At 37.3% G+C, this 26935-nt stretch overlaps 3 protein-coding genes across 3 annotated transcripts; all 3 read left to right on the forward strand.

The window, feature by feature from the left end:
* The first annotated feature begins 824 nt into the window (after positions 1 to 824).
* Positions 825 to 12336, forward strand: LOC146387155 (uncharacterized). Its single transcript, XM_084927287.1, has 12 exons — positions 825 to 1204; positions 1350 to 1643; positions 1773 to 2066; positions 2300 to 2593; positions 3034 to 3327; positions 4937 to 5017; positions 5097 to 5138; positions 5362 to 5466; positions 8280 to 8320; positions 8445 to 8511; positions 11008 to 11048; positions 11140 to 12336. The coding sequence occupies exons 1-12, from the start codon at positions 904 to 906 to the stop codon at positions 11236 to 11238; spliced, it is 1953 nt and encodes a 650-aa protein (XP_084783413.1). The 5' UTR covers positions 825 to 903; the 3' UTR covers positions 11239 to 12336.
* A 32-nt stretch (positions 12337 to 12368) lies between these two features.
* On the forward strand, positions 12369 to 14784 carry LOC146387156 (uncharacterized). The gene is made up of 3 exons (XM_084927289.1): positions 12369 to 12655; positions 12789 to 13250; positions 14776 to 14784. The coding sequence occupies exons 1-3, from the start codon at positions 12383 to 12385 to the stop codon at positions 14782 to 14784; spliced, it is 744 nt and encodes a 247-aa protein (XP_084783415.1). The 5' UTR covers positions 12369 to 12382.
* Positions 14785 to 18968: 4184 nt separating this feature from the next.
* On the forward strand, positions 18969 to 26935 carry LOC146387157 (uncharacterized). Its single transcript, XM_084928544.1, has 8 exons — positions 18969 to 19230; positions 20863 to 20958; positions 21023 to 21064; positions 21288 to 21392; positions 22539 to 22579; positions 22700 to 22766; positions 26706 to 26746; positions 26837 to 26935. The coding sequence occupies exons 1-8, from the start codon at positions 18969 to 18971 to the stop codon at positions 26933 to 26935; spliced, it is 753 nt and encodes a 250-aa protein (XP_084784670.1).

The following is a 26935-nucleotide window of genomic DNA, read 5'->3' on the forward strand; positions in this document are numbered from 1 at the left end:
GCAGTCAGACAGACTGTTCTAGTCTGTTCTGCACGTTCACATTGTTCTTTTAATCATGCATGATCTCCTGCTGCTAGTCGTTCTCATGTGTAAGTTAAACTTCTTATGATTCATTGTTCATGTCACCTATTACTAAATATAGTCTCACCTATTATTACTGTTAGGTGTTAGCATGTTTACCTCTAACACAAGTTTACATTTTGAATCTTTTCATTGTTGATTCTATTTTGTATTTTCTTCTTTCCTTCTTCAGATTCCTTTCATGAAATTAAAGCACAAGGTCAGTCGTAGTTTCATGTGTTTATCACTGTATGGGTTTATTAATTTTACTGTTTAGTCTCTGGAGTTTCTCTACAGTAACTCAGCTTTGCTCATCATGAATACTTTTTGTGCATATATAAAATATTTAACATAGCATCTGTGTAAATGTAATTTCAGCCAGTGTTCCACCTGAACTGACTGTGAATCCACCTGCGATCACAGAGACGGACTCAGTCACACTGAGCTGTCAGACTCCATCATCTGTTTCTGTGTCTCAGTGTGATTTCTACACTGCAAGCCAAAAACTGTCCAAAGGTTCCTCCTGTGTGCAGACACTGACAGCAACCGAGCTACTAAAGATCACACATAAGAGTTTACCTGCTGCGGTTGAAGTGAGATGTTCTTACACTGTACAAATTGATACTTTTAAACTGCCATCTCCTTACAGCGAGCCATCCACCATCAACATAAACAGTGAGTGACAAAAGTACATGAACAGTTTATAATATGTTTCAATAGTAATTATGGGGATGATTAGTTATTATCTCAGAACTTGCAATAATTATGAATCTAAATGTAATTATTATAAATCTACAATATAAAATGTATAATATAGATGCGAATGTGCTTAATTAATCTAAGATGTACCTGAATTTTTCAGATGTCCGTCCACCTAAACTGACAGTAAACCCACAGAAGATCACACAGACAGACTCAGTCACAGTGAACTGTCAGACTCCATCATCTGTTCCTGTGTCTCAGTGTTATTTCATCATTGCAGGGAATGAAATTGCCAGAACAGCTCCTTGTCTGCAGACTCTGACAGGGTCTGAATTTCTGTCATGGACACGTCAGAGTTCACCTGTAACAGTTGAACTGACCTGTTATTACTTTTATATATATAAATCTCCAGTGAGTAACATGTCAGCAATCACAATACAAAGTGAGTAAATGCTACTGCACTGAACGCAGTAATGTTAGGTTTAAATGTGCATCACATTAAAACTTTCAGAGTAGTTTTTTTTTATTTTATTTTCAAATAAATGTAATGTTTTCTCTTTTAACTCAACAAATTTTTACATTTTTAGCTCCTCGACCCGAACTGACAGTGAACCCACAGAAGATCACAGAAACAGACTCAGTCACAGTGAAATGTCAGACTCCATCATCTGTTTCTGTGACTCAGTGTTTTTTGTACTTTATGAGAAGAAGAAAATCTACGTCCATCTCCTGTCAGCAGACACTGACAGCAACTGAGCTCCTCTCTATGGCACAGCAGAGTTCACCTGCTGAGGTGGATGTGACATGTTTTTACAGCTCAGAGCATAAAGGAGGACAATACCAGTCTCCTCACAGTAACAGATATTCCATCAGCATACAAAGTAAGTGATCACACTGTGAGTGAAGAGGAAAATTTTCATGTGCATCAGAAAAAAACCCTCTCAGAACAGTTTCTATTATTAGATTTTATTTTAAATAAAATAAACATTTGCTTATTTAACTCAACAAATGTTTACATTTTTTAGATCCTCAGCCTGAACTGACAGTGAATCCACAGATGATCACAGAGACAGACTCAGTCACAGTGAACTGTCAGACTCCATCATCTGTTCCTGTGTCTCAGTGTTATTTCATCATTTCAGGACATAAACCTGAAAAAGCAGCTCCTTGTCTGCAGACTCTGACAGGGTCTGAATTTCTGTCATGGACACGTCAAAGTTCACCTCTTACAGCTGAAGTGACCTGTTATTACTTTTATATACAGAAATCTCCAGAGAGCAACATGTCACCCATCAACATACAACGTGAGTAAATTCTGCTGAAGTGCACTAATGTGAGGATGTTTGTCTACAGTATCAGTACAAAAAACAAAGCTGCTCTCAACTTAAGGGTTGTGGGAAGAAATTGTGTGAAATGTGTATTAAACTTGATCATTTTAAAAAGTAAAACTCAGATCAGTTTCTATTAATATTTTTTATTTTTAAGTAAATGAAACATTTGCTTATTTAACTAAAAATAATCTTTACCTTTTTTTTAGCCCCTCGGCCTGAACTGACAGTGAATCCAACTATGATCACAGAAACAGACTCAGTCACAGTGAACTGTCAGACTCCATCATCTGTTTCTGTGACTCAGTGTTTTCTGTACTTTATGAGAGGAAGAAAATCTACGTCCATCTCCTGTCAGCAGACACTGACAGCAACTGAGCTGCTCTCTATGGCAGAGCAGAGTTCACCTGCTGAGGTCAAAGTGACATGTTTTTACACATTAGAACATAAAGGAGGACCACATAAGTCTCTGCATAGTAACACGTCCTCCATCAGCATACAAAGTAAGTGATCATAACATGCTGCTCTACAGTATACCTCTGTACAGTATGTGCATAACGTTTTAGCTTTTATAAACCAAAGAATGAAACTAAAAACTGATTTTTATAAAGTTTTTCATTTACATTTAACTGATGTTACATTCTTAAATAAACTGCAATTTCTTTGAATTTAAGAGTCAATTTAAAACACATTTTCCACTGAGTAACATGTCAGAAATTACAGCTATTATACAAAGTGAGTAAATACTAATGCAGTTGCCTAATATGAGGATGTCTGGCTACAGTATCAGTAGAAAAAACAACTTCTCTCAACTTGTCGGTTGTTTGGTGTGAGGAAAATGTAAATGTGCATAAGATACATAAGCAATTTCTCTTATTAGGTTTTATTTTCAAATAAATGAAACATTTCTTTAATTAACTTGAGAAATCTTTACATTTTTTAGCTCCTCGACCTGAGCTGACAATGAATCTAATGACGATCACAGAAACAGACTCAGTCACAGTGAAATGTCAGACTCCATCATCTGTTTCTGTGACTCAGTGTTTTCTGTACTTTATGAGAAGAAGAAAATCTACGTCCATCTCCTGTCTGCAGACACTTACAGGAACTGAGCTCCTCTCTTTGGCACAGCAGAGTTCACCTGCTGAGGTGGAAGTGACATGTTTTTACATGTCACAGCATAAAGGAGGACAATACCAGTCTCCTCACAGCAACATATCCTTCATTAACGTACAAAGTAAGTGATCACAATGTGCTGCTGTCTATTATACCTCATTACAGGATGTGCATTTATTTCTACAAACCAAAAAGGGAAGCTAAAGCCTGATGTTTATAGGGTTCTGTTTACCTTTAATAATGTAATGTAATGTACCAGATATTAGGAGGTGATACATTTTTCCATCCTTAAATAAACTGCCTATCTCTTGAATTAATTTAACTCCGTCCAGGGAGCAGAATTCTGAGTATTGATGGATGTATTTACAGTGCATTATGTGTTATGCACTGACGTCAGATAACAGTAAAATAATATTATAGGGCTTCAGCTACCAATTATTTTAGTAATTGAGTAAGCTTCCATTTTAGAAATTATAAAGTTTATTGCATATAAGATATAAGATCTGTCCAAAAAATTGTATTTGTAAATTATATGTAAATTATATATGTGTGTGTGTGTGTATTTATATAAAAAATGTGTTTTAAGAAAGCTTTATCTTAAATTAAAAAATGTATAAATAGTTTAAAGTATAGTCAAAGGTCCAATAAAACAAAACAAGATATATGTGTAATCTAAACTACGGCACAAAACAGATGATACGATGGTCTAGATGTTAATAATTAATATTAATAATAATTCAGTGTCCAACCTAATAGCTCTCAGGTTAGTGGATCAGAGTTTAAATGCCCATTTATATTTTTATTAAGTTGTTAAAAAAGTTTTTATTCCTATATTTTTTAAATATTAATGCAGTTTAATTAGCACATTATCTGATATGATTCACTTTCAGTGTGAAAAATGTTACAAAAGTCTTCAAGTTAATACGGTTTAGCCCCTGTTTGCTGCAGGTACCACTTCCATGTAAAATAAGACTGCTACCGTCAGCCTTCAGCAAGCTGTATGATTTAACCAGTCTGGTCTCAGACTCAGTTAACAGATCATCTGCATATTTTAATAGTACTTCTGGAGGTTTACTGCAGATTTTTTTCTCTGTTTAAAACAAATACCGGTGGATGGAGCAGCTGAAGAGTTTGCTTTTCTTCATGTTGGAGTTTGTTGATCAGGTGCTTTGATGACAGACTCATGCTAAAGTAAAGGTTTTAATGGTGATTACAGGAACATCGCTGCTCTTTTGACGTTAGAAACATTCTGTTTCACTCACCTTGAGCTCACTGTCTCAGTAAGGCTTCTTGCGCATAAACAAACTCCGGCTGCATGTTAAATTGTGTCAGCGTCATCATCACTGTTGCTATTGTGTTATCAGTGTGTGTGGGATCAATGTTGTCAAACCTTTTATTCACACACTGCTTCTAAATACTTTTGTATTGCAGGTCTTGTTCTAGTTGTGTTTACATCGTTTAATACATCGGAGCACTACAGAGCCGCGTGTTAAAGGAAGCATCGAAGCAAAGACTGTGTCAAGAGTTTTTTTATAATCAAAGTATTTGAATCACTCAATCAGTATTAAAGCCCTACAACATTGTTTAAGTGTTGTAGGACTAATTGTAAAACATTGACACTGGGCTGTTGTATGGCAGTATTGCAGTAGTGGAAAAAAATGCCTTTTGTGGTGAATCCACAAGAAACTCAAATAGTGAAACAATCACTACACAATCTTCTTTTATTGCAGCTGAAAAAAACACTTTGACCTTTGCTCCTCCTCCTTCTATGGACTTTACAAGTCACACAATCAGGAGAAACACAACTATTGGTAAGATTTCTACAAGTGAATAAAAATGCCTTTGTCAATTGCTGTGGTGTTTTTTGACATTTAGATATATTCATTTCAGTGGGGACGACTTCTTCTGTGACCACACCAAGGACATCTTCAGGTGAGTGAAATTTCCTTAAATTGTGTATTCATCATACTAGGAGGGTTTTGCTTTGCATATCAGTGAAGTTTGTTCTTTCCTACATGTCATTCAGCATACTTTGCTGCTCTCAAGATCGTAAAATAAGAGATTTGTTGGTTTTTAACAGTAGATGTCTTTCTTCTTTACTTCCACCAAAATGGGAAGTAAGACTGACACTTGTTTGTGGTCTGTGCTTTTCTAGTACCTTCTGCTCATAAACTTCTACCTGTAGTTGCAACTGGTTTTGGTGTAATCGTGGGCATCATCTCACTGGGAATGGCTCTTGTCTGCGTGAAAAGAAGAAATGGTAAGGACAGTAACAATTCCTTATGTCATGTAAAGCCTCAAACCTTTTCTACAGTCTGAAGTATTTCTGATCACACTATATTATAAAAAGTTTATACACAAAATTGACCGACCAGCTACACCGCCGTTCTGTTCATAAACCGACTGATTTTCTTACCTCCATATCTTTTACTTCTCTTCCATACTTACACGCTTTACCACAATTTTCTTATTCCTCTTTAAGACTCAGCATTATGTTTCAGCTGCTCCGCACCAACTCTGTACCTCACTGCTTCAACACACCGGTGAATACATTAACTCGCCCAGCTGTTTTAATCTAGCTGTTACTCTATTGATGTCACATCCTAACGGTGTGTTGTGACTTTTAGAGGAAGGAAAGCAGAGATAACCCCTCCTGCCCCCTAATACATTAATTAATTTAAAAAATAAAAATTAAAGCCTCCCTTATCGTTTAACAAACCCTATCTTTGGCAAATTGGACCAGATTAAAACACAGCACTCTTTTGCTGCACTCTCCTTGGTAGTCTTCACCTCTCTGCTCTCCTTCCTGCCCGTAGAATTGTAAAATGTTATTACTGCTATAGTTATCTAACTATTTACTATTAGCTAAAAATGATCAGCTGTGATGATCCTGATTTTAACGTGTATCAAATATATCTATATTAAAAAATAATCTGAGTTGAACTAACAGCATAAGAACTCTGTGACGTGGTTAACTGCCAATATGTACAACGAGATTAAATATCAATGAAAAAAGTAAGTAAACATAAACAGTTAAACTCCGTACATTTGGTCAACTAAGTGATTACTCCGAGATATTAATCTAAAAGTCTCAATGGAGCCTCCAAATGATCCGCTGGACATGGCAGACATTCCCTTCTCTATCATTAAAACTTTCAACACCTTAAAGGAGTTATTAAAGATTTCTTGCATCATAGGCCAAAGTGGCCAATGAAAGCACAGTCATTGTTAACTTGTCTAGCACACTAGTCCCAGTGTCAAGGTCCAGAAGTTTGTCTACAATGACCAAACAACTAGTTGCAAACTGCAGGTCTCTCAGCTTGAAAGCTCTAGTAATTGTTCATATACTAGTGCTGTGCAATACTGCAAATTTTGGTATCAATCCGATACCTGGCAAATTAACAGCAGTATTGCCAATACTGATACTTTTAATCTATAAAGAGATCTTATGTAGGGGAGAACAGTGTATCATGATTTATGAGATGCATTATCGTGTTAGGGTACCTGGGTTGTTGACCCAGTGTTTTCTGTTAGAGTTTTGAGTCTTGTTTATTCATTCTTATGTTCTCTGTGTGTCTTATGTTTCACAGTTCAGTTTGCTTGTGCTCAGGTTTATCAGTATTTTAGTTTAGGTTGTCTTGGTTGGTAATTGGTCCCATTCATGTCTTTGTCTTGTCTCTGTGTTCCAGAGACACAGAGATAAGACAAAGATATGAATGGAACCAATTACCAACCAAGGTGGCTGTGTTCCACCTGTGTTTTGTTCCCTCATTTGCCCTCATGTATTTATTGTCCATCTACCACCATCAAGTGTCGCAATCTCCCTCTTGCTGTGCCCTTTCCATATGTCCATTTTGTATCTGCCCTTAGCCTTCCCAGTTTTGTTATGTATCTATCAATCAAGCAATAAAACTCTCGTTAAGTTCAGTCTTGCTGAATAAGTGCTCTGACTTTTACTAAACACAATTAAAAAACACAGTAAAAAAATACTTTTAGCTTTTCTAATATATTAAGTGTGTTTTTTAGAGACCTGGGATGTAAATGTGCCAGTCTTTAAAAGACTTTGTGTCAGCTTCTGTTGTTTAAATGTGCTACGGGGTAAAAAGCATTGACATGACAAAACAGCGAAAGGTTTAGATATTTTTCATAGTGCATGTTTGAAGTTTATTTTTTAATTTAAAAAATATATAGTAAAAATGTATTTAACAGAGTTCAGTGGGGAGCATACATACTGGATAGAAGCAACCTATGATCCAATTGCATTAGTATCTGTCCAATACTGATACCAGCGTTAGTATCGATATTATTGATATTTGGCTCGATCTGCCCACCCTATCACACACCCATGAGAATGCCTATCCCCATATAGATTTCAAGTAGTATTCTGCTTCCAGAGTCGATTGACAACTGCTGCCACAAAATGACAGGGTTTTTTTTCTCATACCTGTTTGGATGGATGCAAACATGTACGCTGGTGTGTTTGTGAAATGGACCCAAATGCAGAACATGAGAGGAGATGGTAGTGAGCTTTAAACAAAAGGCGAGCCTTTATTAGATAACAAGAAAACAAAACAAAACAACATGAACAGTGGTGAGAGCTAAACTAAAACCTAAACGGAAAAAACTAGAAAAGACTATCATGACTATGAACATGATTTTGAGCAGGAGCATGAAAGAAACTATGAAATACAAACATAAATGAAAACCTGAACTAGAATAAAACTCAACTTAAACCTAACTGGTAATACCAACAACAGAACATATTTTCAATATAATATAAGAAAGCAAAAATATAAAATGAAATCAAAATGCTGGACAAAAAAGGTATGAAAGAAGCTTAATGACAGATTGCTGTTTGAGATTAAAGCAGAGAACACTTTAGTATGTATTAACTAACAACCACTTGACAATTAATGCTTTTCTTTTTCTCCGTGATGTAACATCGCTGTCAAATCCACTATGACTTTAATTAATTAAATATTTATTCTTTAATCATTTCTGGTATTGTGTTGTCTTTTTCTCCCCTTGTGTGGTAGTTTGTTATGCTGATTTTTGTTTTGCCTTTTGTTGTAGATAATTTTTCAAGCACAAAAAAAACTGACCGAGGAGGATGGGTACTTTTCTTTTTCTTTTTTGTTTTAATAAAATTCCCTTTATCTACTAATAATTCGGGTACTTAATTACAGGTCATTCATGACTTCTCCTCTTACTCCTTTTCTTCTCTTTTTATCAAACAAGATGTCTCCAAATGATACTGAAGCCTTCAATATGACCAGTTTGGTCCCTGGTGATGACCCACCTAAAGGTAAGCTACTGCTTTTTTGTTTCCTTTTTTAAATTTTGGTCTAAGGGTTGTTACAGTTGTATAACAAGTAACATTATTTTGATGAGGAACCAAAATGATATAATTTAATGTGCAAAGCATTTATACAATAAACACCATCTTAGTGCATGAATATCTGAGGGGTATACTACAAACCAAGATCAACGTAGCCAGGCTTTTTTTGCATTAGTGGACTTGAAACTAGGGATGGACCAATCCGATATACAGTATGGGTGTCAGTCTGATCCTGATGTAAATTACTGGATCAGATATCGGGGAGAAAAAAAAATTAATCCGATCCATTAAATATCACAAAAGCACCTCACAAAACTTGCGACATGGCGCAACCCACAGGGGAGGATCTAGAGGAATGTTCTGAAGGTGGCATGAGGGTGGTAAGGAAATCAAATGGGGTGGCAAAATCAAAGCCCTTTTTATCAAACACATATGCAGGTGGTCACATATGCTTAAATTTACACAAAATGTCAGAAATCTGCATTGTCATGAACAAAAATTTAAACCTAGTTTTTCATTATTTCTTGGGTTAACACTCTATTTAAAAATATTACTATAATTAAAATGAGAGAACAATCAGGTGTCACAATAAGATGCCCCACAAAATTATTTGTGCCAGTAAAAAAAAAAGTTTATCTGTCACAATACAGAGGAGAACACCACAGGGATAAACCCTGCAGGCCTGACTCACTCCTCTTTTTCACCTAGAGACAGCGTTTACATTGCAATCTGCCTTTGTGACATTCATTAGTACCATCACTCACACACAAAACAAAACAACAACTACACAACAGACTAATTACACGAGACAACACACAAGCTAGATACTCCGTGCTAAAAGTCACAAATCTCCCACATCTCAAAACTCTCTCTCTCACTCGCTTGCTCTGTCTCGCTGTCTACCTTCACTCCCAACTGCACCTTATGCACAATCTGTGGTATTCATTTCATTTCTGTCATCCTGTATTTTATGTATATAAGATTTAGATTGGTTATTTATGGTTGGTTTATACACCTTTGTGTATGTATGTGTGCATATGTTCATGGGTGATATGGCCCAAAATACATATCTTGATATTCTTTAGCTGGATGGCGATATACAATAGATATCTTGATATTTTTTTAAAGCCATAAAGTAAGAACAAAAAGAGAATTCCTAATCAAAACTGTGTCCCAAATCTCACATAGGCACTTTTATTAACATACAGCATGTACATGAAAAAATTACTCAGAAATAAATTGTCAGCATTTATTAAATACCAATGCTCCATAGATAAATGTATTACTCTGCGAGGCTCCTGACTACAGTAGCCGTAATGCTCCTACAATCCATCAAGCAGTGGGGCTTCGTAGCTTACCAAAGTCGTACTAAAACATTTTTTGACAGATTGTTGAGCGCCATGTACCACACAAAATTACAGACTTGGATGCAAATATTCTGATTGGCTGTCACGGTCTCCAATCAGCTGGCTAGCTACTGGATTCTGAAAAGACAGTCCAGAATGTAGCTAAATCCAGTGGAGTGGTTTGGTTTAAACTAGATTAAAACCAACAAGGGTCGTAAGAAATGATATATTTTAAAATAAAATAATTAAACATACTAACCGAAAATGGATTTAGCAAAGCCTCCGTTTGGAATTGGATCCAGCTGACCATGATCATGGTAACCATTCACAAGATCATCACAAGTGTACAGAGCACTAAAATAAACGTGTTAATCTATTTATATTACAGCTCAGTGAAATCTTGGTGCTGCTGTCTATTTCTAAAGTAACAGCTGTAAAAGCTCTAAAGGGTTAGACTGCATGAGATTAAACATAAAAGAGACTTGGAAATTGTAGTTTGTCACCAAATAAATGAGAAATAAATTTTAGTGATCAAATAGATATTCCCTGTGATAAACAATCTACAAATGTAACTGATCACTTTTCTAATCTGTGTTCTAGTAGCTGCAATTACAACAGTTTCAAAACAAAAGTTTGTTAAAAGAATAGGACCAAGCAAAAAAAAGATGAGATATTTTCTACTTTGCCATCTGAATGTGAATGCATGCCATGACAATGTGACATGCAGTTTGCTGGGCTTTTTTTTACTGCTGTTTTCTACATGTTGTTTATATAAAATGTTTTCCTTCAGTAGTGAATCGATATTGCACTTACTGGATACTATAAAAACAAGAATTAGTGAAAATGTGTCACTACCAGCCAATTGTAAGCCAAAAGTTCTAACATAGACTGGTCTGGACCAGGTAATGTGTTCATTATAGGTTACCATAGTGATGTAGGTGGTAAAAAGAGATCCACTTTTGTGACACTAAAATCTCCTGCTTCACACTCAACGTACCTTGCTAACCCAATAATTTTCCTTTATGGTACACTCCTCAGACATTTTCCTATTTCATACACATACAAGAAGACATACAAAGTGAAAATAAAGATAACTCTGGTTCTGTATTACTCACAGGGTCTAATCAACTCAAAAGACAAGAGTCTCAAACTGAGAATGTAAGTGAGACAAGTGCATCCTCAGCATTTAATATATTTACTACAGAAAAAAATACAGATGCAAATAACTTTTGCTCTATTTTTTTTCTAGTCTTCCTTATACCACTTGTACTCCAGCATCCCTGAGGAGCCAGATAAAACACCTACAGTGAAAACCGACCTGGCATACAGCACTCTACAGGCACGCTGAAACACATTAAAAATAATTAACTGGCAGAAAACAGAAGATAAGACTGAATGGCCATTACACACTCAAGCCATATCGATAAGACAGGAAAATATTTTTCTTTCTTTCTTTCTTTCTTTCTTTCTTTCTTTCTTTCTTTTATTTTGTAGGAATCTAACCTGGATAATATTTCTACTTAAGACAATAATTTCCAAAAGATTAATAGAGAATTATTAAACCCAATTTAACATTTTGTATGTGCATGGCTTGCTTTCTGGTGTCAGCCCAGAGATTTGTATTACCAGTGCAGTATTACAGTTTTTCTCAAATGTTAAAACACAAAAGCCAATCCTGTAACCCAAATGACCAGTAGTCTAAACACATTTACTAAATGTAGCCACCATATTCCAGTACCATAAACACATGTCACATGAAGACACAATTCACAAAACACAACCCTCTGTACTCATAAATCTAAACACATTTTTCCTTGCTAAAACACATGTTGCAAAACAACTCTGCTCATATTCTCAAATGAAAGCCCATGTGATGCAAAATGCTTGCCACAGTCACCAATCTTTGAACACAGGGAACACACCTGGCGTCAGTCACTACACACAGCGACTCAAAATTGAAGACACCTGTTGCTAATGATGTGACCCCACCTATAAAAGCATAGTTTGGTGAAGATGCCAAACAATCACAATGGATGAAGGCATTCGAGCGTGCGGAAGGAGAAGAGCTGCAGGCCAAAGAGGAAGAGGGGTTGAGATCAGAGGAGGAAGAGGTGAAGGCCTAAGAAGAAGAGGAGTTCGGAGTAGAGGAGGAAGAGAAGGAGGCCAACAAGAGAGAGAAGGTCCAGGTGGGAGAAGAAGACAACCTCGCACCATCATAACAGATGATATGCGAGCAACAGTAATTGATCATGTCATTGGCCATGGCATGACAATGGCTGAAGCGGGACGAAGAGTACATCCAAACCTGAGTAGGTTCACCGTGGCCACCATTATCAAGGCATTTAGACAACACAACAGGTATAGTACGCTATTGCTTTCTTTGTCACACTACAGTTTTACAGGCCTGTGAAAGTGGTCTGTTACTTTACATGTAGTTTTACATATAAATCAGTCAATTGACAACACATGTTTCTTTCTTTAGAGCTGAAAGGATGCCACATAGAGGTGGGAGGGTTGCCATATTCACAGCGGCACAAGAAACCCTCATTGCAGATATGGTCCGTGAGAACAACTGCATTAGACTCCGAGAGATCAGAGACAAAGTCATTGCAGATAATGTAAACTTTGAGAACATTGATGCTGTCAGCGTGTCCACAATAGACCGAGTTCTCCAGCGCCAACAGATGAGGATGAAACAGGTCTACAGGGTTCCCTTTGAGCGCAACTCTGCGCGACACATAGAACAACGTTACGAGTATGTGCAAGTACGTATACATCCATGTCCACAGTACAGTTAGTGGACATACTGTGTTGCTTAGTGGCCTACATTACTTCTGGACAATACTGTGCTACCTGATTGACCGTTCTGAACACCTGTACGCTTTTCCATGTTCACAGAGGATAATGCAGTTGGACGCGATGGCCAGACCCCATGAGTACCTCTTCCTGGATGAGGCTGGCTTCAACCTCCAGAAACGAAGGCGAAGAGGCCGTAACATCATTGGCCAAAGAGCCATCACTGAGGTTCCTGGCCAACGGGGGGGTAATATTACTCTTTGTGCAGCTATGGGTACGGAGGGGCTTGTCCACCGGCATGCTGTCCTTGGGTCTTACAACACCCAACGTCTCCTCACCTTCCTAGAGGAGCTAAAAGACATCCTCCTGGACCGTCAACAACACCATCCTAGGCTAGCACATCACATGTATGTGATCATTTGGGACAACGTCCGCTTCCACAAAACACACCAAATCAGAGAGTGGTTCACCACCAACAGTGACCACTTTTTAAACGTCTGTCTGCCACCCTACTCCCCTTTCCTGAACCCTATAGAGGAGTTCTTCTCATCATGGAGATGGAAGGTGTATGACAGACAGCCATACACAAGAGAGAACCTCGTACGGGCAATGGAGCTGGCCTGTGCTGACATCCCAGTGGAGGCCTTCCAGGGATGGATTCGCCATTCCAGGGCGTTTTTCCCGCAGTGCCTAGCAAGGGACAATATAGCCTGTGATGTGGATGAGGTGATGTGGCCCAATGCAGCTCGGCGACATGATGCCGCACAGTGACTGTGTGTAATACTGTAAAAAGACCGTGTAGACAATAAAAAAGACTTCACACCCTGATCATGTTTTCAAGAGTACTGTTGTGTGCAATAGATTCTGTTTTTGCATTGAGTTGTGTTACAGTAGTGTACGTACATGCAGGATTTTTTATAGATTTATACTCTTCATATGAAACTCACAAATCTAAATGCCTAATCCTCTGCAGAGATCTATGACGATCCGTTACTGTGTAGTTTCTAAAAATATGCATTGGCAGTTATGAAACAAAGAACCTTCTCACAAATTGAGCATTGTGTTTTCAATTGTTTTGCTGTAGTGTGTAATGATGTGTATAGTGTTTACATTTTTGAAAGCTTCTAGCTGCTCTTTTGGTGTGAAAGTTTGAGTTTTGCAGTGGGAAGGTGTGGTTGTGTTTATGTAGCTTTAGAAAAGGGTGTTGTGTTTAGACATTGGGGAACATGGTGGAAACGTTTGTGAAATGTGTTTTAGCATTTGAGAAAAACTGTAATATCACCGCGGTAGGAATTAGAACAAAACTAATGGGAAAGGAGACCCCTTGGACATAAATCAGTCCCATCCGCTAACATGGAGGAGGCGGGGTTTATGACCTATACTGCAGCCAGATACCAGGGGGCGATAGAGACGTTTTGGCTTCATTTTTGGGGAGCTGTCGCCTTGTCCATGTTTTCTACAGTCATTGGTACAAACAGACCAGTTTTACTGTAACAGGTGCACTTTCATGTGCAAATGATAGCATTTCAGATCGTTTGGCAAGTTGTTGTGTAAGGACAAGAGAGGCATTGTGGACAAAACAAGAAACCCCCCATAATCTTTAGTTAAAATATCATATTTGGTTAAAATGTTCTGATTGTTCAAATATGTTATTTTCTTTGGTTGTTGTAAAATAATGTGTGCCACAGTCTCCAATAAGGCATGGTACGGGAAGGGTAGTTATTCCTCAGTTCCTAAAGCTGAGCCCACGGATTGCAGAGAATGTGGGAAAGTTGGCTGTTAATCCCCATTATGTGTCATTAGTATATACTCATTGGTAGCGATAGTCATGAAGCTAACAATTAGCAGCTAGAGCTAATTCGCTAATGCTTGTGGAAACCTTGTGGCGCTATAGTGGACCTATACCGATGTAATCACAGTGGGTGAAGACTGGTGAATCACACTATCTTTGTTTATGTTATTTCATTTATGTTACTGTTAGGAGTATTAGCATTTGAGTTTAAAGACTAACCATAAGGCAGTGCGCCTAAAAAGAGCTGTGTGAGACTGTACAAATGTGTAACGATGTGCTATGTCTATATATTTGCAGGCACAGTAAAGTAAAACTCATAAAGATACACTGGTTGCAATTCCTTTCAATCCAAGTGTGCAACAGTTGCCTTGAACTGTGGAAAAAAACAATCAGATATAGTAGGGTGACCATATTTTGATTTCCAAAAAATAGGACACTTGGCTCAGTCATGAAGAACTTGCTTAAAGAAACATATTTAACATATTTAAACGATGCCTTCTCTGTGGAGTTAATGAATTGTGAAATAAAATATGTAATATAGGCTTTTACAAGACAACAAGTGCAAAAAAATAGCTTAAAAGCCTCTGGAATAACAAATAATGGTACAGAAATAATGCCTCATCTGCATAAGAAAAATCATATATATATATGTATATATAGTATATATATGAAGTTCATGGCAGTACAAGTACTTACTGTTTATGGCAATAGTAGATGGGTCACTGCCAGGAGACATAAAAAGAAAAGCATCAAGCTTTGCAACATAAGTACACCAAACTTCAGCTTCAGCAGGTAAAATCTTTTGAGCCATCTCCAACAACACAGTCCCTGTTAGTGTCTGCCCACAGGAGGAGCCTGTAGACACTTGGCTTGCAATGTAGAAATTACACTAATGAAGCTTCACAGCTCAATATGACTGAGGCTGTCACTGTGATCAAGGATTTACTCAGAGTCAGTTTTGGTGGAGGAAAGGCTGCTAACATCACCACATCAGGCAGGTGACCATGAAAGTAAATACTAGGTTCTCTGACTAAATTCGCTATTGATATCATCAACAAAAATCTGCTGGAGAGAGAATTTAAAAACTAAATGTTAAAAGATTGCAACTCCCACTAAGTGTAATTCCGTCAGTCTACGGTAAAATACTGTAATTACATAAACATTTAATATTTTATAAAAACCAACATTAAATAGGGTTTGAGTTAAATATAGATACCAGGGGGCGATAGAGACATTTTGGCTTCATTTTTGGGGAGCTGTCACGTCGTCCATGTTTTCTACAGTCACTGGTTTGTACCTTTTTATATATCAGTCTCCATGTGTGCAGACAACAATATTACAATATGCAGCAAAACCACTCTATACCTATTTCAGACACATATGTTAAAAGGAAAGTTCTCCTGTCTGACACACCAGACAGCAACTAAACTTCTGGAGATGGCCGGTCTCAGACCACATGGAGAGTGAATTGTTCTTACACGCCCCAGACGGGAGGGTCAAACTCTTTGTACAGTGACTATTCCTCCATCATCATCAAAAGTGAGTCTGCGGCTTTACCACAAAGTACTGATGTTATCTTAATGTGTGAAAGCAAAGCATGCTTTCAGTATGTTGGTCAGGCACAGATGTGATCCTAACTGTATTTAATGTTTCAACTCTTCAGCTCCTCTTCCATGTAAACTCATCATTAATCCACCAGTGATCACAGAGACAGACTCAGTCACACTCAGCTGTGAGACTCCTTCATCTGTTTCTGTGCCTGAATGTTATTTACAGTAGCATGTTGACCATTACAGTACAAATGTCTTTTTTTCTTTTCCATATTATTATATACTGATACACCACCTTAATAACAGACGTTTTGTGCTGTAATGTGTCAGTTTTTGTTGATCTAAAGGTTGGATTAAGAACCACAGATTTAACAACCTTCATTCCTGGGGACAGAATTGATCAAGGTATTCTTCATCTACAGTAACCTAACCTCCATTACTGTACAATGTAAATGACTGTCACTCTTGTCCTATCATATCTTAAAAGAAAATCATTATTAATAAAGCTTTTTCACTTGTGAATTAGTTTTTTAGTTAAACGCAGAAATTACCAATAATAATAATAATAATAATAATAATAATAATAATAATAACAACTGAGTTTTAAAAACTTTCATTACAAGTAAAATGTTTTCTACAGGAAGATGCAGTTTATTGTTTTGACAGGTTTGGTTAACTTTTTGCTGTCATCTGTGTGATTCTGAGAAGTCAATAATATAACTCTATTGATTTGTCTTAGATATTGATCACAAAATACCCACAGATTTATTCTGATAAGCATCACAGAGATGAGCTGCCCTTTGGGCCTTCTCCTGATGAGCTGGGCCTTCTCCTGAAGTTACCTGCGTGGGTGTGTCCTACCATCCCTCCTACCTTAGGTGCTACCTTTTTCTTTTGTACAGCTGACTCCCATCAGTAATTAAAGGTATGGTATTAAAGGCCAGAGAAAGGTGAGCTCTAGGGCCAGAAAAAGCAGATAGAATGGCTAAGGAAGTTATTAAAAGAGTAGACGCAGAGGTACAGATACCATTATCTAAATTGGAAGGAAAGTGTATAGTTTGGAGTGAAAGTAAGAAGTTATGGAAAATGGTGTGGGATAATGAAACTAGAGGGAGACAATTGTATAGGGTACAAAATACAGTAGAAGTAAAAGAAATAGAGGACTGAATAGGAGGGAGGAGATTGTTATGTGTAGAATAAGAACAGGGCATCGTTACCTGAATGGCACTCTTTTTAGGATGGGGAAACATTTAAAGGGGCTATGTAATTGGTGTGGTGTTATGGAAACAATTGAGCATGTATTTATTAACTGCAGGAGGTATGGTAACTATAGGAGAATGATGAGGGTAGAAACTGGAATGAGGGGGGAACTCAGGTTTGAAAAGGTGGTTGAATGGCTAGGATGTCATGAAAGGAAAGGAGTGGTTCTTTGGTTTCTGAGAAGTATGGGATTATTTAAGAGGATTTAAAGAGCTAGATGCAGTCTAAGTAACACCAGAGGGTGGCAGTAATGCAACTTCTATGGATGCAAGCTGCTGTTAAAATAAAAGAAGAAGAAGAAGAGCAGCTCTAGGGCCAGATCCTTGTTGATTTGCAGCTAGTGAGCTGTGTGTTCTGCTCCTACTCGGTGGAGAGGAGTGTGTTTGGCAACTAATCCTCTTTACTTACTTTTCAGTTTACTGACCAACGCTTGAGTTTTGTTTTGTTTCTTTAAATGGTGATAACAGCTTGTCCGTCTCTTTTAGTTGAGTTATTAATAGAAACTTTAATAAAACTCTTTAATTTAACCCCTTTTGCCTCCCTGTCTCCTTTTTCTGACCCGGACACTTTTTGTTACTTTCCCTAATCGCCTGGACCCTTTTAGGGGAACGTAACAAAGATTAACAATGACTAACACTGAGCAGTGCTGATTTTCTAACACTGGAAAATAACTAAACATGCTAGTAACTTTACAGTCTTAGAGAATCAACACTGCTAATGTTAGCCATTGTTAATCTTTAACACTGACTAGGTTACTGTTAGAAATATAACACTGTCAAAAATGTTTATTTAACACTCAAAAGAGTGGATTCATACAGACAGTTTCTCGTGTCAATTTAACACTGGAGATTTTGCAGTGTTATTATTAAAGAATAAAATGTCATACATCTTTTGACAAGCTGTTAAAAAGGAGAATAGCAGGTCTTTAGAGACAATTAATTCAAAATCACTTTTGATTTTGTCTGGAAACACATGAGAGAGAGAACAGCTCATTTATAATACATAATTTAGCTTCCACCAACATATTTCTGAGGAAAAGACTGCTGCTCACCAACTGAATAAGTTCCTTCCTTTTAAGATCACCTCTGTGCCTGTGTCCAGATTTCCATTTAACTTAACAATATCATCATTATATAGGTTTAAGGGTTTCAAAAAGTGTGCTACAGCAGGTCTATTTGGTCTCTGTGTTTCTCTGAGTTTTGATTACAAAAAAGTATTCAGCATTTAGGAAACAGACAAAGAAAAAAAAAATAGTGTGCATTGTTGTTTATCTTTTGTCTTTTTCCTGTTTTATTTGGAAGGTTAGTTTTCTTATACTCCTTGCTTTCATTTGACTTCCAGCTTTTGTCTGTAATTTGCTTCTCTGCTCTCGTTAGTTTCACTTTAGTTTGCTTTTACCCGTGTTCACTCGCCTATTTGTGTATATGGTCTTGTCTTGTGTTGTCCTCTACAAAATCCTTGCTTCACCCACAGCCTGTGCTAGCTTCCTTTAAAACAAACTTTCTTCTGACTGGCTGAACATCACAATGAGGAGATTTGAACAGCAGTTAGGTGGAGATACGTCTGTCCTCGAAGTCAAACCTCTTTTACTTTATATGGTCTCATTTTAGACAAGTTAATTAACTTGAGAAATCTTTACATTTTTTAGCTCCTCGACCTGAGCTGACAATGAATCTAATGATGATCACAGAAACAGACTCAGTCACAGTGAAATGTCAGACTGCATCATCTGTTTCTGTGACTCAGTGTTTTTTGTACTTTATGAGAAGAAGAAAATCTACGTCCATTTCCTGTCAGCAGACACTTACAGGAACTGAGCTCCTCTCTTTGGCACAGCAGAGTTCACCTGCTGAGGTGGAAGTGACATGTTTTTACATGTCACAGCATAAAGGAGGACAATACCAGTCTCCTCACAGCAACATATCCTTCATTAACGTACAAAGTAAGTGATCACAATGTGCTGCTGTCTATTATACCTCATTACAGGATGTGCATTTATTTCTACAAACCAAAAAGGGAAGCTAAAGCCTGATGTTTATAGGGTTCTGTATACCTTTAATAATGTAATGTAATGTACCAGATATTAGGAGGTGATACATTTTTCCATCCTTAAATAAACTGCCTATCTCTTGAATTAATTTAACTCCGTCCAGGGAGCAGAATTCTGAGTATTGATGGATGTATTTACAGTGCATTATGTGTTATGCACTGACACCAGGTGACAGTAAAATAATATTATAGGGCTTCAGCTACCGATTATTTTAGTAATTGAGTAAGCTTCCATTTTAGAAATTATAAAGTTTATTGCATATAAGATATAAGATCTCTCAAAAAAATTGTATTTGTAAATTATATGTAAATTATATGTGTGTGTGTGTGTGTGTATTTATATAAAAAATGTGTTTTAAGAAAGCTTTATCTTAAATTAAAAAATGTATAAATAGTTTAAAGTATAGTCAAAGGTCCAATAAAACAGAACAAGATATATGTGTAATCTAAACTATGGCACAAAACAGATGATACGATGGTCTAGATGTTAATAATTAATATTAATAATAATTCAGTGTCCAACCTAATAGCTCTCAGGTCAGTGGATCAGAGTTTAAATGCCCATTTATATTTTTATTATGTTTTTAAAAAGATTTTATTCCTATATTTTTAAATATTAATGCAGTTTAATATATGATCTGATATGATTTCACTTTCAGTGTGAAAAATGTTACAAAAGTCTTCAAGTTAATACGGTTTAGCCCCTGTTTGCTGCAGGTACCACTTCCATGTAAAATAAGACTGCTACCGTCAGCCTTCAGCAAGCTGTATGATTTAACCAGTCTGGTCTCAGACTCAGTTAACAGATCATCTGCATATTTTAATAGTACTTCTGGAGGTTTACTGCAGATTTTTTTCTCTGTTTAAAACAAATAGAGGTGGATGGAGCAGCTGCAGACTTTGCTTTTCTTCACGCCAGAGTTTGTTTATGAGGTGCTTTGATGACGGACTCATGCTAAAGTAAAGGTTTTAATGGTGATTACAGGAACATCGCTGCTGTTTTGACGTTAGAAACACATTCTGTTTCACTCACCTTGAGCTCACTGTCTCAGTAATAACGCCTCCACTTCTTTGCTCTTGCGCATAAACAAACTCCGGCTGCATGTTAAACTGTGTCAGCATCATCATCACGGTTGCTATTGTGTTATCAGTGTGTGTGGGATCAATGTTGTCAAACCTTTTATTCACACACTGCTTCTAAATACTTTTGTATTGCAGGTCTTGTTCTAGTTGTGTTTACATCGTTTAATACATCGGAGCACTACAGAGCCGCGTGTTAAAGGAAGCATCGAAGCAAAGACTGTGTCAAGAGTTTTTTTTATAATCAAAGTATTCGAATCACTCAATCAGTATTAAAGCCCTACAACATTGTTTTGAATTTGAAAGTTTAATGTTAAGTGTAAAACATTGACACTGGGCTGTTGTATGGCAGTATTGCAGTAACGGAAGAAAAATGCCTTTTGTGGTGAATCCACAAGAAACTCAAATAATGAAACAATCACTACACAATCTTCTTTTATTGCAGCTGAAAAAAACACTTTGACCTTTGCTCCTCCCCCGTCTATGGACTTTACAAGTCACACAATCAGGAGAAACACAACTATTGGTAAGATTTCTACAAGTGAATAAAAATGCTTAGGTCATTTGCTGTGGTGCTTTTTGACATTTAGATATATTCATTTCAGTGGGGACGACTTCTTCTGTGACCACACCAAGGACATCTTCAGGTGAGCGAAATTTCCTTAAATTGTGTATTCATCATACTAGGAGGGTTTTGCTTTGCATATCAGTGAAGTTTGTTCTTTCCTACATGCCATTCAGCATACTTTGCTGCTCTCAAGACCATAAAATAAGAGATTTGTTGGTTTTTAACAGTAGATGTCTTTCTTCTTTACTTCCACCAAAACTGGAAGTAAGACTGACACTTGTTTGTGGTCTGTGCTTTTCTAGTACCTTCTGCTCATAAACTTCTACCTGTAGTTGCAACTGGTTTTGGTGTAATCGTGGGCATCATCTCACTGGGAATGGCTCTTGTCTGCGTGAAAAGAAGAAATGGTAAGGACAGTAACAATTCCTTATGTCATGTATAACCCCAAAGCTTTTCTACAGTCTGAAGTATTTCTGATCACACTATATTATAAAAAGTTTATACACAAAATCGACCGACCAGCTCCACCACCGTTCTGTTCATTAACCGACTGATTTTTCACTTCCATATCTTTTACTTCTCTTACATACTTATACGCTTTACCACAATTTTCTTATTCCTCCTTAAGACTCAGCATTATGTTTCAGCTGCTCGGCGCCAACACTGTACCTCACTGCTTCAACACACCAGTGAATATATTAACTCGCCCAGCATAGGGTAAAAAGAATTGACGTGACAGTCAACAGAAAAAAGTTTGCATATTTTTCAACGTGTATGTTTGAGTTTTTTCATTTTTCATTTAAAAAAAAGAAAAATTGATTTAACACAGTTCAGTGGAGTGCATACATACTGGATAGAAACACGTATTGATCCAACTGCGTTAGTATATCATTGATATTTTACTCAATCTGCCCACCTCTATCACACACACATGAGAATGCCCATTCCCATATAGATTTGAGTAGGTCTGCTATCAAGTATCATTCTGATTTATAAGTGAATAGACAGCAGCTGCCACAAAATGGCAGGTTTTTTTTTAAACCTGTTTGGATGGATGCAAACAGGTATGTGAGAAGCTTAATGACAGATTGCTGATGAAAGCAGAGAGATCACTTTACTTTAGCATGTATTAACTGACAATTATTTGAGAATTAATGCTTGTCTTTTTTGCTCAGATGTAACAACACTGTCACATCCACAATGACTTAAATTAATTAAACATTTAATCACCTCTGGTATTATGTGTGTAATAAATCCACGCCAGACCCAGCCACGTTTCCATGCTTTTCAGCATACACTTTACTAATGGTTGCTGTACTTTATATAAATACACACACACAGCTGCAGCTTTTCAGCTCGCAGCCAAACACAAAACAATAACACAAACTCAGGACCCAATAAAGACTTTAAAGCTGGCGAGGCGTGATTGCATATGCCATCCAGGTGCGACTGCCTCCCTCACAGCCGTGCTGCAGACCACGATGTCCTTGAGTGTTGTTGTTTTTTTTGTATGGTAGTTTTATATGCTGACTTTGTTTTACCTTTTGTTGTAGGTCATTTTTCAAGCACAAAAAAAACTGACCGAGGAGGATGGGTACTTTTCTTTCTTATTTTTGTTGTAATAAAATTCCTTGTATCTACTAATAATTCATGTACTTAATTGCAAGTCATTCATGACTTCTCCTCTTCTCCATTTCTTCTGTTATCAAACAAGATGTCTCCAAATGATTCTGAAGTCTACAGTATGACCAGTTTAGTCCCTGTTGATGACCCACCTAACGGTGAGCTGCTGCTTTTGTGCTCACAGGTTTCCTTTTTTAACTTTGGTCTGAGGTTTGTTACAGTTGTGTAACAATTAAGATTATTTTGATGAGGAACCAAAATGATATAATTGAATGAACAAAGCATTTAAACAACAAAACAATCTTATTGTATGAATATCAGAGGGGTATACTACAAACCAAGATCAACATAGCCAGAATTTATTTGCATTAGTGGACTTAAAACATTCTAAAACCCCAGCTGGAGATAACAGGTGTCATGACAATGGTTATTGTCATCATGACAACCATTCACAAGATCATCACAAGCGCATGGAGCACTAAAATAAACATGTTAATCTATTTGTATTACTACTCAGTGTACTCTTGGTGCTGCTGTTTATGTAACAGCTGTATGGAAAAGCTCTAGAAGGTTAGACTGCATGACCCTAAACAATAAAGCAGACATGGGAATTACTGTAGTTTGTCACTAAATCAAAGTTACATTCATTTTATTTATCAAATAGATATGGTGACAAACAGTCTACAAATGTAACTGATCACGTTTCTAATCTGTATTCTTGTCACGGTCCTGGGTCAGTGCCCCTGTGGTCTGATTTCATCAAGGTTTACGATTATAAGTGTTTTGGTTTCTGTTTTTTATTCCTAGCGCTCTAGTCCTTCTTTGCTCTGTTAATTCTAGTTCTTAGGTTTAGTTCTGGTGCCCCTATGTTTAGTGTAGGTTTAGTTCTGTCCTTATGTTTGTCTTCTTGTTCCTCAGTCAGTCATGTCTCTTGTCGCTCCTGTCTCTGTACTCTGTGTTCTTTCTGTTCAGTGTCTAGTCTGGGTCTCTGTGTCTGTCGAGTCAAGTCAAGTCATTTTTATTTATATAGCACATTTAAAAGACATCAAGTGTCAGCCAAAGTGCTGAACAGAGGGATAATATGATAAAAAGAATTAAAATAGATAAAATGAAAACACTATAGAAACATTGTAAGACATCTATATATGTTTGTAAAAAGTATATGTGTACATGCAAATATGCAACTACATATACAAAAATGTACACATTCACACACAAGCACACATACGTGAACATAAAATACATGTATACGTGTATACACATGCAAACATCATCCAATGAGATAAAAGACCAGAATAGTTAGAACAGAATAAAAGAGGTGTCAGAGAGATCCGGAAGCCTTGGAAAATAGGTAGGTCTTCAGTTTGATTTGAAGACTTCCAAGGATGAAGAGGATTTTATGAAAGGGGGAAGACTGTCCCAGAGTTTCGGGGCAGCAATGGAGAAAGCCCTGTCACCTCTAGATTTGAACTGGGAGCGTGGAACTAATAACAGCATCTTACTGGACGAGCGCAGAGTTCGAGTGGGTAAGTGCAGGCTAAGAAGATCTGAAATGTAACCTGGAGCCAAACTATTGAGAGATTTAAAAACAAATAATAAAATCTTAAAATCAATTCTATATTTAACTGGCAGCCAATGTAGAGATGCGAGTACTGGGGTAATATTCTCTCTCTTTCTAGTACCCGTCAGGAGCCTTGCGGCTGTATTTTGAACAAGTTGCAGGCGGGACAGGTTGGAGTGACAGATGCCTAAGTAGAGAGAGTTACAATAGTCAAGACGTGATGATATGCAGGCATGGATAAGGGTTTCCAGGTCTTTAGATGACAGGATATTTTTGAGTTTAGAAATGCTCCTGAGTTGGAAAAAACTGCCACGAACAACTGAATTTATTTGTTTGTCCAGCTTGAGGGTAGAATCAAAAATGAAACCAAGATTTTTTACATGGGGTTGTACATTAGCTGATAATGGACCCAGATTGTTTCTTTATAAGACTAATAGAGTCCTGCTTACCGAAAATTATAATGTCGGTTTTGTCGTGATTTAGTTTGAGAAAGTTCAGAGACATCCAGCAATATATGTTGCTAAGACATACACTGAGACTTTCTGCAGTGTACCATTGGCACCTGGTTTTAGAGAGAGGTAGAACTGTGCATCATCTGCACAAGAGTGATAGGAGATCTGGTGTTTCTGAAAAATGGAGCCTAAAGGGAGCATGTATAAGGAGAATAAGACAGGGCCCAGAATAGAGCCCTGAGGTGTTCCACAAGTAAGTGAAGCTGGGGAAGAGTATTTGTTACCCAGCATCACAGAGTAAGATCTGCTCTTCAGGTAAGAGGCAAACCATTTTAGAGCAGAGCCTTGAATCCTGACACATGTCTTTAGACGGTTTAATAGGATTGTGTGGTCGACAGTGTCAAATGATACACTCAGGTCTAAAAGAATCAAAACTGTACTTTTTCCAGAGTCAACAGCTAAAAGCACATCATTGAACACCTTCAATAGAGCAGACTCTGTGCTGTGGAAGGCTCTGAGACCAGACTGATATTTATCCAGAATATTATGTGTGTCTAAGAATGAGGATAATTGGTGGAGGACAACGTTTTTGAGAACCTTAGACAAAGATGGTAGCTTAGAGATTGGTCTAAAATTGCCAAGAACTGACAGATCCAAACCAGGGTTTTTTTTAGAAGCGGCTGGACAACAGCTTGTTTAAACAAATGAGGAACAGTTCCATTTGAGATACTGCCATTTACAATAACGAGGATGTTAGGGCCGACTGTCTTCACCACATCTCTGAGAAATGGTGTAGGTAACACATCCAAGGGGCACGTATTTGGTTTCATGTGCATTATTATATTAGTAAGATGGGATAATGAAACTGGTTTAAATTCGGAGAAAAAGAATGACCATGTAGGTGGTTCAGAAAGGTCTTGGGATGAGAGCGGGATATGTGCTCTGATATTATCAATTTTTTCAGTAAAGAACTTTCGAAAATCCTCAGACGTGTGTGAGGCAGTCTCAGATATGGCTGAAGTGGTGGGATGCAGGACAGAGTTGAATGTGTTGAATAGAACTTTAGGATTACCAGAATTCTTAGTAATGATCTTGGAGAAATAATTTGCTCTTTCTACCTTGATGGTGCGCTGATAGTTATTTAAACAATCTCTAAACACTCTGTAAGAAACGTGGAGCTTATCTTTCTTCCATGTACTTCCTGTTTTATTTTGACAGTCCTGTGTTCGGCCTCTGTTCCCCGTGTTGTCTGTGTAGTTAGTACCAGCTGTGTTTCCCTTCTGTCTGCCATTTCCTGGTTACTCCGTCATGTATTTTAGTCCTATGTCATCCCCTGCTTGTTGTCACATCGTACCCTCTCTTTGTGCTGTGTTTCTCCCGTCATGTTTCAAGCCCATGTTCCTTAGTGTCTATTTTCCAGTGCCAGTTTAGTTTAGGTTTTAGGTTTTGGTTTCTTTTTGTAAGTGTTAAATTCCATGAAGAGCTCTTTTGGCAATAAAGCTGTGCCCTAAGCTTAACCCTCTGTTTCTGAGTCCTGCATTTGGATCCTCCCTCCTGCCCGCTGCACGGCACTAACCATGACAATTCTAGAAGATGCAATTACAAGAGTGCCAAAGCAAACGTTTGGTAAAAGAATAGGACCAAGCATAAAAAAGGATATATATTTTCTGCTTCACCATCTGAATATGAATACATGCCATGACAATATGGCATGCAATTTGCTGGGCTTTATTTACTGCTGTTTTTTACATGTTTATATATAAATTGTAGTAAAACTATATTGTATTTATAGGATACTATTAAAAAAAGAATTAGTGAAAATATGTCACTTCCAGCCAATTTTAAGCCAAAATTTCATACAAATACTGGTGTGGACCAGTAATGTGTTCAGCATAGGTTACCATAGCGATGTAGGTGTTAAAAGACATTAAAATCTCCTGTTTATATTCAGCTTACCTTGCTAACCCAATAATTTTGCTTTATAGCACAGTCCTCAGACCTTTTCCTATTTCATACACATTATATTTTTATGCATAGAAATACAAAGTGAAATAAAGATAACTCTGGTTCTGTATTACTCACAGGGTCTAATCAACTCAAAAGACAAGAGTCTCAAACTGAGAGTGTAAGTGAGACAAGTGCATCCTCAGCATTTAATGTATTCACTACAGAGAAAATGCAGATGCAAATAACTTTTGCTCTATTTTTGTTCTAGTCTGCCACATACTACTTTTACTCCAGCATCCCTGAGGAGCCAGATGAAACACCTACAATGAAAACAGACCTGGCATACAGCACTCTACAGGCACACTGA

This window comes from Perissodus microlepis, chromosome 5 (genome assembly GCF_051167445.1).
Source record: "Perissodus microlepis isolate ML-2025 ecotype Zambia chromosome 5, ASM5116744v1, whole genome shotgun sequence".
In the NCBI taxonomy this organism is placed as follows: Eukaryota; Metazoa; Chordata; class Actinopteri; order Cichliformes; family Cichlidae; genus Perissodus; species Perissodus microlepis.

Excerpts from the sequence above, each read along its gene's own strand:
- LOC146387157 (XM_084928544.1), top strand. The coding sequence starts at position 18,969 with ATGATCACAGAAACAGACTCAGTCACAGTGAAATGTCAGACTGCATCA. Across the intron at positions 22,580-22,699 it reads AAACTGACCGAGGAGGATGG|ATGTCTCCAAATGATTCTGA; the intron begins GTACTTTTCTTT and ends TTATCAAACAAG. Across the intron at positions 22,767-26,705 it reads TGTTGATGACCCACCTAACG|GGTCTAATCAACTCAAAAGA; the intron begins GTGAGCTGCTGC and ends TATTACTCACAG.
- LOC146387155 (XM_084927287.1), top strand. The coding sequence starts at position 904 with ATGTACCTGAATTTTTCAGATGTCCGTCCACCTAAACTGACAGTAAAC. Across the intron at positions 5,467-8,279 it reads CTGCGTGAAAAGAAGAAATG|ATAATTTTTCAAGCACAAAA; the intron begins GTAAGGACAGTA and ends CTTTTGTTGTAG. Across the intron at positions 11,049-11,139 it reads AAGAGTCTCAAACTGAGAAT|TCTTCCTTATACCACTTGTA; the intron begins GTAAGTGAGACA and ends TTTTTTTTCTAG.
- LOC146387156 (XM_084927289.1), top strand. The coding sequence starts at position 12,383 with ATGCCACATAGAGGTGGGAGGGTTGCCATATTCACAGCGGCACAAGAA. Across the intron at positions 12,656-12,788 it reads AACGTTACGAGTATGTGCAA|AGGATAATGCAGTTGGACGC; the intron begins GTACGTATACAT and ends CCATGTTCACAG.